This window comes from Setaria italica, chromosome III (assembly GCF_000263155.2).
Source record: "Setaria italica strain Yugu1 chromosome III, Setaria_italica_v2.0, whole genome shotgun sequence".
In the NCBI taxonomy this organism is placed as follows: Eukaryota; Viridiplantae; Streptophyta; class Magnoliopsida; order Poales; family Poaceae; genus Setaria; species Setaria italica.
In genome coordinates, this window is record NC_028452.1 from 19,341,772 (window position 1) to 19,359,169 (window position 17,398).

Here is a 17,398-nt window from a genome sequence, read left to right on the forward strand (position 1 = left end):
TCGTACGCCCCATTCAGTCAAGCAGCTCACAAGTGCTTCTTCGATAGCAAACCCTAAGTGTGGATACCTGACCTCTTTGAAATTTATTATCTTCTTCTTGATCTTGAAGTCAGGAGTGATATAATGAGCTGTTACAACCATGTAGCCTAAGTTTTGAATCGATGTCCACAAATCCAACATCAAGCACACATGGGAGTCTAGGCTTTCAAGTTCATTCTGAATATCTTGCTTCATTCTCTGGTACTTCTTTAGACAATCATTGCAAACAGTTTATCGTTTCATAGCACTTAGAGTTGGCTACATGTTGAAGAATTCCTAGGTAATAACAACTTATAAGAAATTGCGAGTTTTATTCATGAGGGATACTACTGTGTAAACAAATTACTAGACATGGCATTCATCAGGAAAAAGCTGATAACAAAGATGGTTCAGCATAACTCTCATAGCACTTCTTACAAGCAATCAGTAAAAGTTCAGAGATTTTGCAACCATTACAGCAAACTGCAAAGAACAGGAAGGGAAAAACTACTGCGCTCCATTACTTGAAAGATTTTTCAATGAAAATTCACTACTGAGACAGTAATGGAATACAATTACCGACCTACTTATACAAGCAAAATATGGTTGCATTTGGTATTAACTTGGAACTACAGCAGATGATTGGCTAAACCAATGATGTGACTGAGAGAAACACATGGCTCAATCTCAAACATGAGACGTTCAAAAATAGGATACTCAAAAGACATTAGTAATAGTGCTGATCAAAGAAATCCTCTTAAACCAAGATGCTATTGTCCAGACAATCAATAGTGAGGTACCAAGCAAGCATGTAGACATGATTGTCAATTGTCATTCATGACAAGGAGGTTTACTGAATTTACAAGTTCCGGGCAAATCACGTTCAGGAAAACAAGAAAAGCTATTCTACTTGCCACTGAAACAGTAGGTACAAAATAGGAAGTAAGCAGTAATTCTGTAATCTCACATGTTGTGATTCAGTATCATAACCTTTGTTATCGACTGAGTATGGACTACAATGGTTCTAGAATAAAAGGATGACAAGTTTTCCAGAGGATGAAGGGGGACAAACTCACAAGAGTGGCTGCCGAGGAGGAGGACAATGTGGAGGCGTCGGGATGGATGCGGAGGAGGCGGCCAAGGTGGAGGTGCCCACAGTAGATCGAGGTGTCCGAGGGAAGCGCCTAGACGGGGAGGCGGAGGGGCGACGCCTTGACGGAGGACGGAGGTGGAGAGGCGGCGGCTCAATGCTGGCTAGCCTCGCGCCCTCGTCGGCTTCTTGGAGAGCTTGGTCGTCGGCTTCTTGGAAAGCTCGGACAGCCGGTGGTGGCCGTGGAGGAGGCCAGGTCTGGTAGGAGGCGTGGCCTGGTGGTGTTTTGGGTGAGGTGGCGGTGGTGCGGGTGAGGCGAAGGTGGATGTGTGGTGGTGGTGGTGGGATCATGGGAGGGGAGGGAGGGAGGGAGGCGAGGCGAGGGCCTCGAACCCTCGGCACAGCGGTGAGGATTGGGTTGGTCTGCCCGTCTACGGCTGTGATGCGAGCAAGATTGCTTTGGTCCACTAACGGTGTGTAACCTATAGGCTGAAAGGCATATCAACCTGATACCAGTACATACACTCCGATCACTATCAAGATTGCTTGCTCTACCAATCCAATTCGAATCAGACAACCTGATGCCCACTGTAACCCAACTAAAACAAATTCAAAACAAAATCCTAACCATTAAAACTAATAAACCCAAACTGATTATCAGGGCTACTGATGACCGCCGCCATTTTTTCGGAGTGGTGGCGCTGCTACTGTTTTAAGATAGGCCACCATTTCTTCTTCTCCCATTTTCATGAAATAGACCCTTTGGCACGCAACTGGCGGGCGCCCCATCGAGACACGGCAACGCAAGCAATCTGATGATACTCATTCACACATGAAACGGAGCAATTAATAACTGGCCAAACATTATCATGGTACATATAGCAGGCTGGCAAGAGATATGCCAATTGCCACCACGCGCCATCCAGCCAATTCTGTGCAAACGTGCCCGTTTCTGCTGCCTGCAGCTATTCAGGTAGTATAAGTAGAGCGAGCACAAACAGACCGCAAGGAACTGACGACTCTCGGGAGGGATCACCACTCACAATATCATCATCAAGGACACCGTGAGCGCGAGTGAAATAGATGGGCGTCGCGGAGGTGGTCGCCGGCATTGTGGTTCTCTGGCTGGCGGTGTGCACGGCGGCCGCGGCAGGGAGCGGGCGATGGAGGAGTGAGGAGGGCTGGGGCGTGCAAGGAGAGGTCACGTACGACCACAGGGCTCTGGTGCTGAACGGCACCAGGAGGATGCTCTTCTCCGGGGAGATGCACTATCCAAGGAGCACGCCTGAGGTAACGAGCATCGCCAACCTCCTCGATCCGTTTGCAATTTTGCATAATTGGATGTGCCAGTGCCATCGGTTTGGTTTTTTAGAACGCTGCAATTTTACCTGAACCGATGGATCGACTTCATTCAGTTTGCGTGCATGCCCGGCCTTGCGTGTCTGTCCCTGCCCTACAGAAAATGGATCCGCAGGTGAGGCTGAATTGCTTAGACTTTTGTTGGTGTTGCTTCGCCTCCACACGGTCGCGGTTTGTCGGAGGAGCGATTTATCCACGTTGCATATAATGAAGCATGCACGGTCGTCGATGAGTAGGCACACGGCGTAGAGATCGGAGATGCTCCACCCGAAGACTCTCTCGGACTGTGCTGCTGCCTGCTGCAGCAGGCGCCTTTGTCTCGGCCGGGCTCAGCTCAGCTCGCGGTAGAATGAACGGGCCCCCGGGGCTCGCGATAGAGGCCGCGCGCGTGCGCGTGCCTGTGTCGTCAACACGATCGGTTCGCCCACCCGTCCCGCCTTGGCGCTCGGCCTGGCCGCGGGGGCGCTCCGCATGACGCGCCGGCGCGGCGCACGGCACGGCGCGTGTGCTCCACCGCCCGGGCTCTCATGGCAAACGGGTCGCGGATGTGCGAGCCGTCCCCTGCTCGTGCCCCGTCTGCCGCGCGCGCGCACCCGCCGGTGGCCACGGCGTCCTTTGGCACCCAGGTGCCCTCTGCCATCATCTGAGAAAGCCCGGCTATCCTGGCTCGCGGCGGCGTTGTCCAGCTGCCCCGGCCTACTGCCAAGTGCCCATCGTCGTTGGCGAATAAATCATTGCGCACGACCGGTTAGTTCGTGCTGACAGCTCGCTCGCTCGCTCTCGCTAGTGCCGTATGCACGTTATCTAGTTGGAGCGGACGATCGATCGCTCAATGATGGACAGTGGACTCCGCTTTAACGAAAAAGAAACGCCACCGCCGCAGTCCCCGGCGCAGCGCAACTGCTCTGTCGTCGTCGTTGGTAAATGAAAAGAGATGCGTGATCAGCGCTCGCCGCGTACCGGAAAAAAGGTGCAAAGCGGAAAATTAACGCACGTCCCAACTGAAAGTCGGATGCGGGGACCTGCCGCGCCCCTGCTCTTGATCCTCTCCATCCGTTCTATTCACTCGAACGCGCATGCACGATGCGTCGGTGAACTAATCGATCCGATGGTATCATATTCTTTGACGGTCAAAATTAGCAAATGGACGATCATAACTCTGAACCGGTCTCCTCATCGGTTAGATCGGTTGGACTAAACTCCTCAAAATGCAAATTAGATCTTACCATTGTGTAGCTCTCGTCGAGTAGATTAAAATGCATATGTAAAACATCCGATTTGAAGTTTGGATGAGAGAGTTATGACTTCAGGAAGATCTGCACCTAGGAAAACCGATCAGACCGTTTTGCCAGGGCGGTCAGACCGGTTTGCTAGGGCGGTCAGACCGGTTTGGTCTGGGTAGTTCAAGTTAAGAGTTGTATTTTGATACGGAATTTGTAAGGGTTTCGACTCCTAATAGAGCAAGACATCCCCTCCCTGTAAATATAAAAAGAGCCACAGCCGATTGAGAGGTATCCAATCGATCACAAATCAATCTACCTTTTATCCTCTTTACCCTAATTTTTCAACCCTACGTGTTGTTCTTCTCTCATCTCCATGGTATGAGAAGGCGTCCTAGTTGGTCTGCCAAACCTAGTGCAACCCAAGGTGCGCCTGTCCCCGACGGACCCCTCCCGGTAGACGCTCGTTGGTCTCTCGCTGACCTTCCTAGCGAGACCGGTCTGACTGGCCTGCCACATAGGTCTGACTGGCCGCCACATCAACCCAGCAAGGAACGTCTTTGTGGGCTGCATGTTATGTTTAAGTGCGTTCGTGCGTTGATCTGATTTTAGCGCTCAATCTAGGCGAGCTAGCAAGTGGACGCGTATGTTCATGCGTATTTTCGCATCGAGAAGGTAGGAGAGTCGCGTGTTGCTCTGCTTCCGGTTTCGTCGGTGATTTAACGACTCTGCGCTTGCGCGCACGCTGTGTCCAGTGATGCGGCACGGGCACGCATTGGTCATCCGGCCACGCATCGAGATCTCTACTCTAGTCAAATAGCACACGGTCTTTCACGGCACTGCTCCCCGTGGAACCACGACGCGGGTCCTGTCCAAATTAAGAACAGTGAAAAATGCCCACGTTTTTTTCTCCTTTAATTTGTTTAGATCAGTCTCAGTGGAGATTTCATTAAGAATTTTATAACCATTAAATAACATGCCACATCAGATTATTATGAGGAAAAAGGAGAGGAAGTTTCATTATATGTAAGAGAACAGGTACAGTTACCAAGTTCTCAGTCTGGGTAAATGTGCATTAAGATTGACCACAGTGGATGAGAAAATTAAATAATAAGTCCCTGTGTTTTTTTTCTGATCTGGTGTTTATTTTAGTGCACGCCAAGCAACGGGACAAGCAATGTGTCTTTTGGTTGACGCACAGGGGAGGTATACTAGGGTGGTATCACTTGTCCTCAAAGTGGGGACGTACAGTGCGTGATCTGGAGTTTTGGACCTGCAGAGTGCATTGCATTTGCAATTGCAAGTGTTCCGTGCTTCAAAATGCATACGCACAGACGCAGAGTAGCTGCTCAACCAGTCTATCCAGGACTTCTTCCATTCTTCCTTTGTCGCATGATCCCAAAGAGAGATCGCGCGCATCACTCAAATATTTGAAGACAGACAGTAGCCAACTAAGTACTAACTGCATGTGTGGTTTGAGGATGCAGAGACATGCTAACAAAGTCACAGTATCGTCCATCAATCAACGATGCGTCGGTGAGTAGTACGATTTTTTATTGACACAATTTGACCGTCCAAACGATGTACGGTCACTGCAAATTGCAAAATTGGCGAACCGATGTTCGTCTGGATCCGGGTCCAAATTCCAAACTGACGCACAAGTGTGAAACCATCTTTTAAATTGTATACCAGTACTGTAGATCGATAGGCTGTATATACTCTACTTTGATAGTCCACGGAAAGTTCTGAAACTATCGTTCTCGAGATTGCACCTGCATGGGACAAAGGTGTAGATATTTGCGAGCCTATTGGTTGGTAACGTGCTTAGCAATTCACTCCTGTTGGTGGATACGATGCGATACGAAACCCAGAGGCCAGAGAGATCCACTGGATAAGTCAATTGTTTGCAGTTACCCTTGATCAAATTTGGCACAGATTTGGCAAGCATTTGATTCCTTATCACTTTGGCTTCTCATAGTTCATCCATTCCCTTGAACTTGAAACTATCTGGCCAAACCTTGGGTTGCCAACCTGGCTAGTGACCAAAATGTCACCACATGCATGTTCATGGTAGATTTTAGAGACGCACAGTGTACACATGCATGACCTTCCCAACACCATCTCCGCGTCCGCTATTGTATATATGCACGCATTGCCCTTTAAACTGCCTGACCTCCCCAAGTCCCAATCATGCACATGTTACCGCCCCAGGCAGAAGAAACTTGAGCAGAGCAGCAGTGAAGTACCCTAGGAATCAGAGAGTGAAGTACCATAGTAACCAGAGAAATGCCGATAAACATCGCCGTGCTCGCCGTGTTGGCGACCGTGTGCACGCCGGCGGCAGCGGCAGAGAGAAGGCGGTGGGTGGAGGAAGGAGACGGCGTGCGGAGAGAGGTGACGCTGGACAGCAGGGCCCTGGTAGTGGATGGCACGAGGAGGGTGCTGTTCGCCGGTGAGATGCACTACACCAGAAGCACACCTGAGGTCAGTGTTCACGACGTTGCTTGGAAAAAACTTTGCCAAAGAAAAATTTTGATCTCTATTGGCAATTTATCTTTGCACAAAAGTCAATGTCCAGCTGCTATGATCAGGGACCTGGTGGACATGAGTTGCTCGGTTGCTCCAATCTCCCAGTGCAGCTGCGCAAAAAAAAAGTTGTTTCCTGTGCTCACTTGCTGAGTTCCTGTCTAGACTCTAGTTGCCTTCACGGGCCCTACAGACAATATTGCCATTTCCACAAGCCTGCATCTTTTATAAACAAGCACTATAGATCATGGCGCACCAATGACATGTTGCAACGGTGTGCAAATTTGGATGCATCAGTCACTCAGTCAGATAGACCAGCTATCCTGATATTCTGAATTCTGATTATCTCATATAGCCGAATTGGCTCAGAGGTCAGGCATTTCAGAAAGTGAATACATGCACACTCAAATCCTTAGCTCGAGGGTGTAGCTAGATGAAAATCTTCATATATACTGCAACCTTCAGTTATTCCCCTCTTAAGAAGTTCTTGAATGATTGGCAGATGTGGCCAAGACTCATTGCTAAAGCAAAGGAAGGTGGTCTTGATGTAATACAGACTTATGTATTTTGGAATGTTCATGAGCCTGTCCAGGGCCAGGTAAACGCTATTTCCAATTCTATATGGATGCCTATAAAAACACATGCAAAGCATCCTACTATATACAAGTGGTCAAAATACTAAGAGATGCGATTTCAACAGTACAACTTCGAGGGGAGATATGATCTTGTGAAATTCATCAAAGAGATTCAAGCTCAAGGACTCTATGTCAGCCTCAGGATTGGTCCTTTCATAGAGGCAGAATGGAAATACGGGTATGAATGAAAGAAATATAAATGGTTCTACAGAGCATATTCTCACCAAACTAAATTGTTTTAAAGAACCGTTTTATAAAAGCTGATGAGAATAGTATAACAACAAAGTAAAATAAAGCTAGATATTACCTCAACAAATGCTGAATATCTTTTGTTTGCACAGAGGATTTCCGTTTTGGCTACATGATGTCCCAAATATTACATTTCGAAGTGACAATGAACCCTTTAAGGTAAGTAAACCTGCCCAACCAAATGAAGCACTAGTTAAGTACTTTGTACTTCATCAGTGATTTTATCATGATAAACCTCTTAAGGCATCATATTAAATTGCATTTGATCTATGCAGCAACATATGCAAAGATTTGTCACAGATATAGTAAGCATGATGAAACATGAAGGGCTTTATTACCCACAAGGAGGCCCCATTATAACTTCTCAGGTCAGCAAAATGACAAAGTTCTTTATATTTTGACTTGCATATCATCTAACAACATAACTATATGCAGATTGAGAATGAATACCAAATGGTTGAGCCTGCATTTGGCTCAAGTGGGCAACGTTATGTCAGGTGGGCAGCTGCAATGGCTGTAAACCTTCAGACAGGTGTTCCCTGGACGATGTGCAAGCAAAATGATGCTCCAGATCCAGTTGTCGGTATTCATTCTCATACTACTACACTTAATTTCCACAAGTTAGCAGCAAGTTCAAACCAATCTAATTAAAAATTTACAAATTTATGGTTAGATCAATACCTGCAATGGGCTTATCTGTGGAGAAACATTTGTTGGACCAAACTCAGCTAATAAGCCTGCACTGTGGACAGAAAATTGGACCTCTCGGTATCTGTGCTATGATATTTCACTTTTTAGTTTTATGTTCCCAGATTATGATGGGATAAAAAGTGCTTAATGGTAGATTATTTCTGCATGCAGCTATCTTATATACGGTAATGACACAAAATTGAGATCTCCAGAAGATATTGCCTTTGCAGTTGCACTCTTTATAGCAAGAAAGAATGGAAGCTACATGAGCTACTATATGGTATGAACTTCCTGAGAAAAGAATTGAATATTTCACAGCATTACCTCTCAGTATATATCTCATTTTCTGTTGATTATCATACAAAGGCTTTGTTGTTGTTGTTGTTCTTGTCTGTTGATAATGATACAGTACCATGGGGGAACGAACTTCGGGAGGTTTTCTTCTTCATATGTGACAACAAACTACTATGATGGAGCTCCTCTTGATGAGTATGGTAAATATTTAATTATTTATACAAATGGAAGCGTGCTAAATATATTTACACAATTTCATAATTCAAAGCACATCAATAAATTCAATGAATCATATCCAGGTTTAATATGGCAACCAACATGGGGTCATCTCAGAGAACTGCATACTGCAGTAAAACAGTCATCAGAACCATTACTATTCGGGACATACTCCAATTTTTCTTTAGGTCAAGAACAAGAGGTAAAAATTACACAAAAGGAAAATTCAATGCTTTATTTCAATAGATTCCACCAAGATAAGGACATAATGTATGATGCACTCCAGGCACATATTTTTGAAACAGAATCGCAATGTGTGGCTTTCCTAGTCAACTTTGATCAGCATCAGATATCAGAGGTCGTATTTCGTAATATATCATTGCAACTGGCCCCTAAATCAATCAGCATTCTCTCAGATTGTAAGAGAGTAGTTTTTGAAACTGCTAAGGTGAGTAAACCTACATAATGTTTATGGAAGATCTTTTTTTTTTTTGGTTCCCTAACAATAGAATACAGGAAAATTCCATCAATTTTTGTCATCATTTGTCTGGTTTTTTTTTATGTCACAGGTAAATGCTCAGCATGGGTCAAGAACAGCTGAAGAAGTACAATCTTTCAGTGACATTAATACTTGGAAGGCATTCAAAGAACCAATTCCTCAAGATGTGAGTAAAGCTATGTACACTGGAAACCAACTCTTTGACCATCTATCAACCACTAAAGATGAGACAGACTATCTATGGTACATTGTTGGGTGAGATAAACTTTCCAAAAGATCCTTTGCTCCATCATTTGATCCTTGCTTACGATGTTTACTTGTTTCATCACTATCGACATATGGTAAAGGAAACTCTCGCAAATGCAGTTATGAATATACACCAAGTGATGATGGCCAGCTTGTGCTAATTAATGTTGAGTCACGAGCACATATTTTGCATGCCTTTGTCAACAATGCATATGTAGGTAAGAATCTTATTAAACACCATGGTCTTCCCAAAATTCTTCAAGTATATTTTTCTATTTATGAAATCATGGCACATAGTCCAGATAACACCATTCTTGTTTTTGAATTTTACAATTAACGCATTGAATTATACGTATGTTCCAGAAGTGTTCGCTCTTCTCTAATTTGTACTTGTCAACTCTTTTCCATAACATTTTAGGTAGAATACATGGGAGTCATGATGGACCTGCCAGTATAATTCTCAGCACGAATATTTCTCTCAATGAAGGACCGAACAACATATCGTTGCTAAGTGCTATGGTTGGATCACCGGTATAAAACATACAACCCTACTATATGGTGAACTATAAAGAATTACCAATTAGAGAAAGCTAAAAGTGGGGATCAAGATGCTCCATGATTGGTCCTCCAAACACAAAGAGAATTGTTTATAAAACCTGTGATAATAATCTGCTTTCAGATCAACTTTAAGACACATGTCTTTGAATTAATAGACATGCAACATACTGAGCTTTCATCTACTAACTTAAAGGATTCTGGTGCTCATATGGAAAGAAGAGTCTTTGGAATCCGGAAAGTGAGCATACAGCAGGGACAAGAGCCAGAACATCTGCTCGACAATGAGCTATGGGGAAACCAAGTAAGTCCAAGTCAAGTTAGTATTGGAATGAAAACTGGGAGGCAAACATTAGATGCTTGATTTTGAGCTTTCTGATTAAACGCAGGTTGGCTTATTTGGGGAAAGGAATCACATCTACACACAAGAAGGATCAAAAAGTGTTGAATGGACAACTATCAACAATTTGGCATATAGTCCGCTTATTTGGTACAAGGTACAGAGTACAGAAAAATTGGTTCACAGTTTTTGGCCGCGTCTACTATTTAGGCAGTAAACTATAACTAGTATCATTTGTTTTGTGAGCCAGACAACATTTCCCACACCAGCAGGGAATGACGCAATAGCACTGAACCTTACTAGTATGGGTAAGGGTGAAGTGTGGATCAACGGAGAGAGCATCGGACGATATTGGGTCTCTTTCAAGGCTCCTAGTGGCAATCCTTCGCAATCTTTGTAAGTAGAGTTACCTCCAGTTCCCTCACTCTCTTCCCTACAATCTCACAAGCAAATGTCTGACTGCAACGACATTCCTAAGGTACCACATACCACGGCAATTTCTAAACCCTCAAGACAACATCCTGGTCCTTTTTGAGGAAATGGGAGGTGACCCACAACAGATAACAGTGAACACAGTGTCCGTCACAAGAGTGTGTAGCAATGTGAATGAGCTGTCTGCACCATCACTCCAGTCCCAGGACAATGAACCAGCAGTCAATCTCTGGTGCCAGGAAGGAAAACAGATCTCGGCAATTGAGTTTGCAAGCTATGGAAATCCCGTGGGGGACTGCACGAATTATGGTTCTGGAAGCTGTCATGCTGGATCATCGGACTCTGTTGTAAAACAGGTCAGAACACCACCAAATCATCTCTAAGCTTATCCATACTAACACCAATATGCCATGAATCATAATGTTCTCTCCTGTTAGCTAGTACGTATAACTAGTTATGTAATTTTTTCAGGCTTGCTTGGGTAAAAGTGGGTGCTCTATTCCCGTAACAACTGACAAATTTGGAGGGGACCCGTGTCCTGGCATCCAAAAATCCCTTGTAGTCGTGGCGAGTTGCGGATGATACAAGACAATGAGTAAAGTACATCCACAGTACATAAAGTTGCATCATTGTTTCACTTTGGTCCAACAAGTTGCAAATGTTGCACCCAACCCTACATGAAGTTGCATTATTGTTTCACTTTGGTCCAACAAATTGCAAACGTTGTGCCCACCATACACTAAGTTATCCATTATGTGCATAAACAGTCCAGTGTACTCCAACAGTGTAAATTCTATGGATGCCAATTGGCAAGATAGCACCAGTAGTTGGTGCTCATCTAATTACATGTTGTCGGCACACCACCCCAACGATGCCAACGCCATCGGCAAGTCAGCTGCAACAAAGAGATCGAGGCTTGGACAGAGGCGGCCGGGGTTGGGGGGAGCTCGAGAGCATGCGAGATAGGGTGGCTGCACGGGTGGGGGAGATATGTGGTACGTAAGGGGAGTGATTGGGACTTCCTAGGGCTAGTACTCGTGCGAGGAGTTCTTTTCTTTTTTTCTCTCACAGCCTGCTTTCATTAGCGTGTGCTTGTGTGGGCGCAGCCAGCTCCTACTAATTCACGCGATTACGAAATCACCCAACAACTGCTGTCGCAGCTAATGGAAGATTAGCGCTCGCTCGAGCAGAAAATTTTTGGTCAATTTCTTTTAGGGTGTGGCCTAATTTTTCCTAGTGTTTTACAGTACCAACAGGTTAATTCAATAGTTCTCTGTGTGTTTAATAATTTTTCTTCTGTGTCCTGTAGACCCTAGCAAGCATCTCGACCCTTCTATGTACTCGCTGGCATGCCATATCTGTAGAATACATAGTGTGGTATACATTGGAATACATGCACCCAATGAACAACTTCGTGTACGGTGGGTGCAACATTTACAACTTGTTGGATCAAAGTGAAATAATGATGCAACTTGGTGTATCGTGGGTGCAACATTTACAACTTGTTGGACCAAAGTGAAACAGTAATGCAACTTCATGTATGGTGATGCAAGATACAACTTCATGTATGGTGGATGTACTTTACTCCAAGACAATCATAGAAGTGTACAAACACAGGAAAGGCATTACGCATTAGTTAAAATTGCAAGATCAGAAGAGAGGAAACAGGAATCAAAACAAACAAGAAGTATTCTTAGGCAAGCAGTTGATAAATTGAGGTGTAGTTCATAGACTCCATGTACCCATCGCTTTGACCTCATACTCATAAGCACAGATATTTGTAAGATTGGCCCGAAATACGGCTCATTGTGCAAACTGAAACCCTATTGCGTCTCCGGACCAATGTGTATCGACAACGGCGAAGAACATTCCCTATTACTACTAGATTGCTAGGGAGAAGAGAACGAGAGCTTACAAGAGCCGGTCTTCAGAGTCGAGCCGCGGATCCGCACGACGCGCTTTTTCCCTGCCCTCAGCACAGCAGCAGCCTGTGGCGATCCCCGCGGCCGCGCCAGAGAGCAGCCCTGAGGCCGAGGCGCTCACTCGCGGAGCGGCGCGGCGGGCGGAACCAGCGTCGCGGCGGATCGCCGCCGTCACGGCGGACGGGGAGATCTGAAGCCCGCGCGGGTGGCGGCCCGTGCGGGCTTACGGCGACAGGTCGCAGCGGCCCACGTTTTTCTAATTATTGGCTGCGGCCCACCTTTGTCTCTTATTCGATGAGGCCCATCTGGTACCTTAGAGTTTAGATAGAGGACGGCCCATGAATTTGTTGGTCTTCATACCACAACACAAGCTAGGACTAGCGCCGTCCGACGGCCCGATTCGCCGTTTAGCATATGTTAAATTTCTTTTTAGCTAAAGGAAAAAAATTGTTCCGGCCTACTCCCTGTCCTAAAAAAAAAAAGTTCCCAAGGAATATTAGAATAAATTAATTTATCTCTATTTATTAACCATATTTAGCGGTAATTGATTACTGCATGTTTACCTGCACACGCATACATGCTAAATTAAGTGTAATGATTTATTTTTTGATAAATTTTGAATCGACTTGTTTTTTGAGGTACGGATGGAGTATACGTGCATGCACACGGCGTATGCTAGCAAGCAGCAAAGCGTCAGTGTAGACGACGTGTATGCTCCATCGCAAGCTCTTTAGCCTAATATACAGTAGTTTAGCTAGCGATCGATCAACTGGAACGGTACCGTTAATTTGTACTCGATTCTTCCTGGATATAATACTGGCAAGCGGATATGTGCACGCACGTTCATGTGGTTTTCATTAGCGATCTACTCCTGACAAGCTCGTAGTCGTAGTACAAGCTGTTAGCCGGCGGCCTGTACATGTTGGCGAGATGTGGCACATGCAACTGCACGTATCTCTGATCAACTACTGGCACATTCACAGAGTACATCTGTTTGTGACGCCGTTTAATTACGTGAGTTTGCTGACCGATCGATCCGGGATTTAATTTTTAAACGCACATGTAACAAGCTGTACTGTATATGGTTGACGGTATACTAGAGATGCATGACTCCGTTGCCCTTGTGCATCCATCGATCTGAAATGTAGGATCGTATATAATTATCTGGTGCCGCATGTGGTTACTTGTTTGATTAAGCTCGTATCCATGTGATTTGGGGATTCAGGAAAAAAATGCAGGCGACTCGTTAGTCAACTTGCAGAAAGTCAGAGCTCAGGAACAGAGTGTTTTACTTGAAGTAATAAGAGTTCAATGCTCAGAGACTACTGCAATCGTGTTTGTTGTATGTATCATTTGATTTATGTACAAAATTGTTCAAAATAGATAGTTGTTTTTTATTTAGTTGGGTGACTTGTACCTACTCATACATGATGATGCCATCCCACTTAGTATAACTATAACTAGTGAACCATATGGTTCAAATAAATTGATTCAATCATACCATCTAGGATAATCCATACATGCATCATGCGGTGCATTCTTTCTTTTTTTTCAAAACATGCGGTGCATTCAACCAACACACCTTAGCATGAGATCGAAATGTTGTCGCTAGCTAGCCAGCTAGGTGCCATGCAGGATCAACACATTTGGATCATTTCCTGCATCTCGGGTGTTTAATGGGTTATCCGGAATTTATCTATACTTGAGAGGAGTATTTGTAACACCCAAATTTTTCAAGAACTCAAATTTACTAAAATTGCTCAAATTAGGATGTCATTTAAATTCCTAGGCATTTAATTTCACTTTCTCTAAATTTAATTAATTCATCATAGGAGTTTATTGTGCATTCATGCTGGTGCATTTGTTTTGATTGCTTGAGTTTGAATCGAGTTTGAATTTCAAATTCAATTTCCACTTTTCAAAATCCTTTCCTTTTCCCTTTTCTTTTTCTTTTCCTTCTTCTCCTCCTGGGCCGCATTCTCCTTTCTTCCCCTTCTTCTTTTTCTTTTGGCCCAGCCGCACAGCAACTCCTCCGGCCTGCTCTTTTTCGCCGGCCCGCGAAGCTCGCCCGCTCTCCCTTTTTCCTCCGCCGGCCCACGAGACCGCGCCGGCCCAACAACCACGCCAGCCCGTCCCCCGCTCCGCAGACACCGACGGGTGGGCCCCGCCATCGTCTCCCACCTCCGTCCGGACTCCTGCTCCGCCCGCAACAGCCGCGCGAGATCTCCGCGCAGGAGCCGCCTCCCCGGCCGATTTGAACGCACCCGCCTCTATCTCTTGACGCGCAAGCCGCCGCCATCCGCCCCTATATAAGTCGCCGCCCTTCCCCCAGCCTCGAGCATCCCTCCGCAGCGCCCAAACCCTAGCTTCCCGAGCTCCACCGCCGCCGCCCTTTCTCCGCCGCTAGCCGCCGCCAAAAGGTGAGCTCCGCCGCGCCATGGCTCCCGCCAAGGCCCTAAACGGGTTCGCCGCGTCCCCCGCTCTCTTCCCGTGCGATCCCCGTGCGAAACCGAGCCTCGGAGCGCCGTTTCGGCCTACTCCGGCGACCCCGCCGCCGCTCGCCGCCGTCTGCCGCCGCCGCTACGGTGTCATCGTCGACCGTGACCGTCGGATTTAGATCCGACGGTCGGCAGCGGGTCAACCGAACCGCGTACCGGTCAACCACACCACACCACTGTTCTTTTTCACTTAAGCCCTCGTCTTTTCCGCAAATCAACCCGTGGTCTAGATTGCATTGAAAAATAGTTACAGATGTGCCCTCGCGTTTTTCGGTTTGAGCCCTGAGTTTTCTAAAAATCAACCCGCCGTCTGTTTTGGAGTTTTTGCGCGTTAAACCTTCGGTTTATACGCGTAATTACGTATAAGCCCTCAGCTTTTCGCAGTTTGACCCTAGGAGTTTTGTTTTTCTCGCAGAAAAGCCCCTGGATCTTGTTTTAATCATATTTTTGCATCTTAACTCCGTTTTTCACGTTCTTTATATCCACATGTTTGTTTTAAAGCGTAGATCAATTTTACAAGCTTGTTTTCTCTGTTTAATTGTGATTGGTGTACTGTTTCTTACCTTTTGCCCATGTTTGCTTGTATGTGCTCGTGTGACGCGTGTAGACGTTTAGCAGTTCGAGGGATTTGAAGACCAAGCCTTCGAGGAGTACAAACAGCAGGAGCAAGGCCAAGAAGGCAAGTCATGTCCTTGATCACTACTTTTCCGTCCTATACACCTTTACTTTCTCGTACTCAACATTTATGCTATGCACATGTTAAGATGAAATTGATGGGTCCCAATTAAGGTTTGCCTAGATTGAAATTACCTTTGCCTTGACCAACCGGGTTTACTTTTATGTTGGGTAGCTCATGCTTAGTGCTTGCTTAGTATATGGTGGTTTAATTGAACTCAATGTTTAATCTTGCTTTACTTCTGTTATACCTTTCATTAATACAAGATCACTATTGTTTAATCGGAACATGGAGAACCACCCAGGAAAACAGTGCTACCACAAGACTAAATGGCTCTGGTCTTGGCTGAATAATTAGAAACTCTAGTTTGGGGTAATCTTACCAAAAGGGCAAGAGGGGAGGCGTTGATGGGATATAGCACTCGCTCTCGGGGGAAGTGGGCTTGGCTAAGATACTATACCCACTAGGGGACTGCTATGTTCTGCTTCGACCTGAAACCTTAGCGGGTTACCACATTGCTAGCGAATCTTTGTAAAGGCCTCGTAGCGTCCCTATGCAATCACACCTCGGAAGTGTGGTATGGTGTCTTGCAAACACCGCATGGTTGGGTCCAAAGTTCTTTGAACTTTTACGCGACTTGTGGGTAAAGATGTGCCACCTCTGCAGAGTGTAAAACTGATCGATCAGCCGTGCTCACGATTAAGAGCGGCCTGGACCCTCACATGATAATATTATCGGAAGATGGATTTAAATTGTTGTCATTTCATGCATATGTTGTTTACTTTATTTATGCTCATGTTTAATTTCGGGTGGTATAAACTTATACTTAGTTAATTGCTAAATAAAACTTGACCAACTTAATTAAAAGCTGATGCTAATTAAGCCTTAGCCATACCTTGAGTTGCCTTACACTACACTATTCCCCACGACTTGTTGAGTACCAACCATAAGTGTACTCACCTTTGCAAAACCGCTGTTCAGACCAAGCTTATTTGGAGGAGTATCTGCACGACTTTGAGGAGTTCTAGGCGTACGGTTCTTCAATTAGCTGCCTGTGGTATCGTCGTCGTCTTTGGAATCCCGCTGCGAAATAATTAGGCTTATGTTTTATTGAGACTTTTGGTCATGTAATAATGTATAATTCTCCCTTTATTCGCTTTAGTACTGTCTTTATTATTCACTATTGTCATACGTGTGTGTAACTTGATCTTGACGCACATGTATTGAAAGCACTCGGTTTTGTCCTTAAAATCGGGTGTGACAGTAATTTGCACTTTTTCCGTTGTAGAATGCGGCATGCGGGGACTTTTCCTCTTTCCTTGTGTTCTATCCTATCCTAACATGTTTAGTCAAAGCGTAAACGCTATACTCATACCCCGTACTACCTAACCCAACTTCTTCTTTTTTCAATTTTTTTCTACCACACCAAAGGATTAAAGGTAACATCAATATGAGCCGCGCTGATTAAGCCTGCTTTCCTTTGACACCCTGTTTATATAGCTTAATCTGATATATTAAGGGGGTGTTTGGGAGAGGGGTGCTAAACTTTAGCACCCCCACTTTAGTCCATTTTAGCCACCTGTGTTCCCAAACACTAGTGCTAAAGTCAAGTGCTAAACCCCAACTAATCCTTTAGTCACTTGGGGTGACTAAAACTGACTAAATGGACTAAAAAGTGGTCCCCGGACCACTTCCCCCTGCCCCCCTCCCCTCTCTCTCCTCCCCTTAGTCTCTCTCTCCCCGCCTCCTTCGCCCGAACCCGCCGCCGCCGTGCCTGCCTCCGCTCGACCCCACCTCCGCCCGCCTCCACCTCCGCGGCCTCCGCCTTATCCCGGCGCCATCCTCCTCCGGCCGGCCGCCGCCTCCACCTCATCCGTCGCCTCTGCCTCACCGCCGCCGCCTCCGTCTCCAGCCGGCCCCGCCGCCTCCACCT

General features: G+C 45.7%; 1 protein-coding gene and 1 long non-coding RNA gene across 10 annotated transcripts; one reads left to right on the top strand and one right to left on the bottom strand.

Annotated features, from left to right (window-relative positions):
* Positions 1-2,039: 2,039 nt before the first annotated feature.
* Positions 2,040-12,194, top strand: LOC101774288 (beta-galactosidase 7). Of its 4 annotated transcripts, XM_004961936.3 has the most exons (19): positions 2,041-2,398; positions 6,716-6,811; positions 6,914-7,026; positions 7,190-7,256; positions 7,373-7,465; positions 7,533-7,676; positions 7,771-7,865; positions 7,959-8,067; positions 8,197-8,281; positions 8,381-8,499; positions 8,584-8,745; positions 8,867-9,051; positions 9,163-9,260; positions 9,461-9,573; positions 9,794-9,901; positions 9,987-10,094; positions 10,188-10,333; positions 10,416-10,725; positions 10,841-12,194. In XM_004961936.3, exons 1-19 carry the CDS (start codon positions 2,192-2,194, stop codon positions 10,949-10,951), a joined length of 2,469 nt encoding a protein of 822 aa, XP_004961993.1. In that variant the 5' UTR covers positions 2,041-2,191; the 3' UTR covers positions 10,952-12,194. The 4 variants fall into 4 exon arrangements, with proteins under 4 accessions (XP_022681223.1, XP_004961993.1, XP_022681224.1 ...); XM_022825489.1 differs by having other exon boundaries at positions 8,197-8,499; XM_022825490.1 differs by having other exon boundaries at positions 8,381-8,745.
* On the bottom strand, positions 5,711-12,507 carry LOC105913921. Of its 6 annotated transcripts, XR_002677090.1 has the most exons (6): positions 12,285-12,507; positions 8,112-8,249; positions 7,779-7,839; positions 7,548-7,698; positions 7,156-7,266; positions 5,711-6,326 (listed from the first exon to the last, which is right to left on the bottom strand). It is a non-coding gene; the product is annotated as an uncharacterized LOC105913921 (long non-coding RNA). The 6 variants fall into 6 exon arrangements; XR_001163466.2 differs by lacking the exon at positions 8,112-8,249; XR_002677088.1 differs by lacking the exon at positions 8,112-8,249 and having other exon boundaries at positions 7,779-7,869.
* Between the last annotated feature and the right edge of the window lie 4,891 nt (positions 12,508-17,398).

What these genes read in the sequence shown, in the direction of transcription:
- LOC101774288 (XM_022825488.1), top strand. Translation starts at nt 2,192, where the DNA reads ATGGGCGTCGCGGAGGTGGTCGCCGGCATTGTGGTTCTCTGGCTGGCG. An exon ending in GTGACAATGAACCCTTTAAG is followed by an intron (nt 7,257 to 7,372) that starts GTAAGTAAACCT and finishes TGATCTATGCAG; the next exon opens with CAACATATGCAAAGATTTGT. An exon ending in GTGCTATGGTTGGATCACCG is followed by an intron (nt 9,574 to 9,793) that starts GTATAAAACATA and finishes ACTAACTTAAAG; the next exon opens with GATTCTGGTGCTCATATGGA.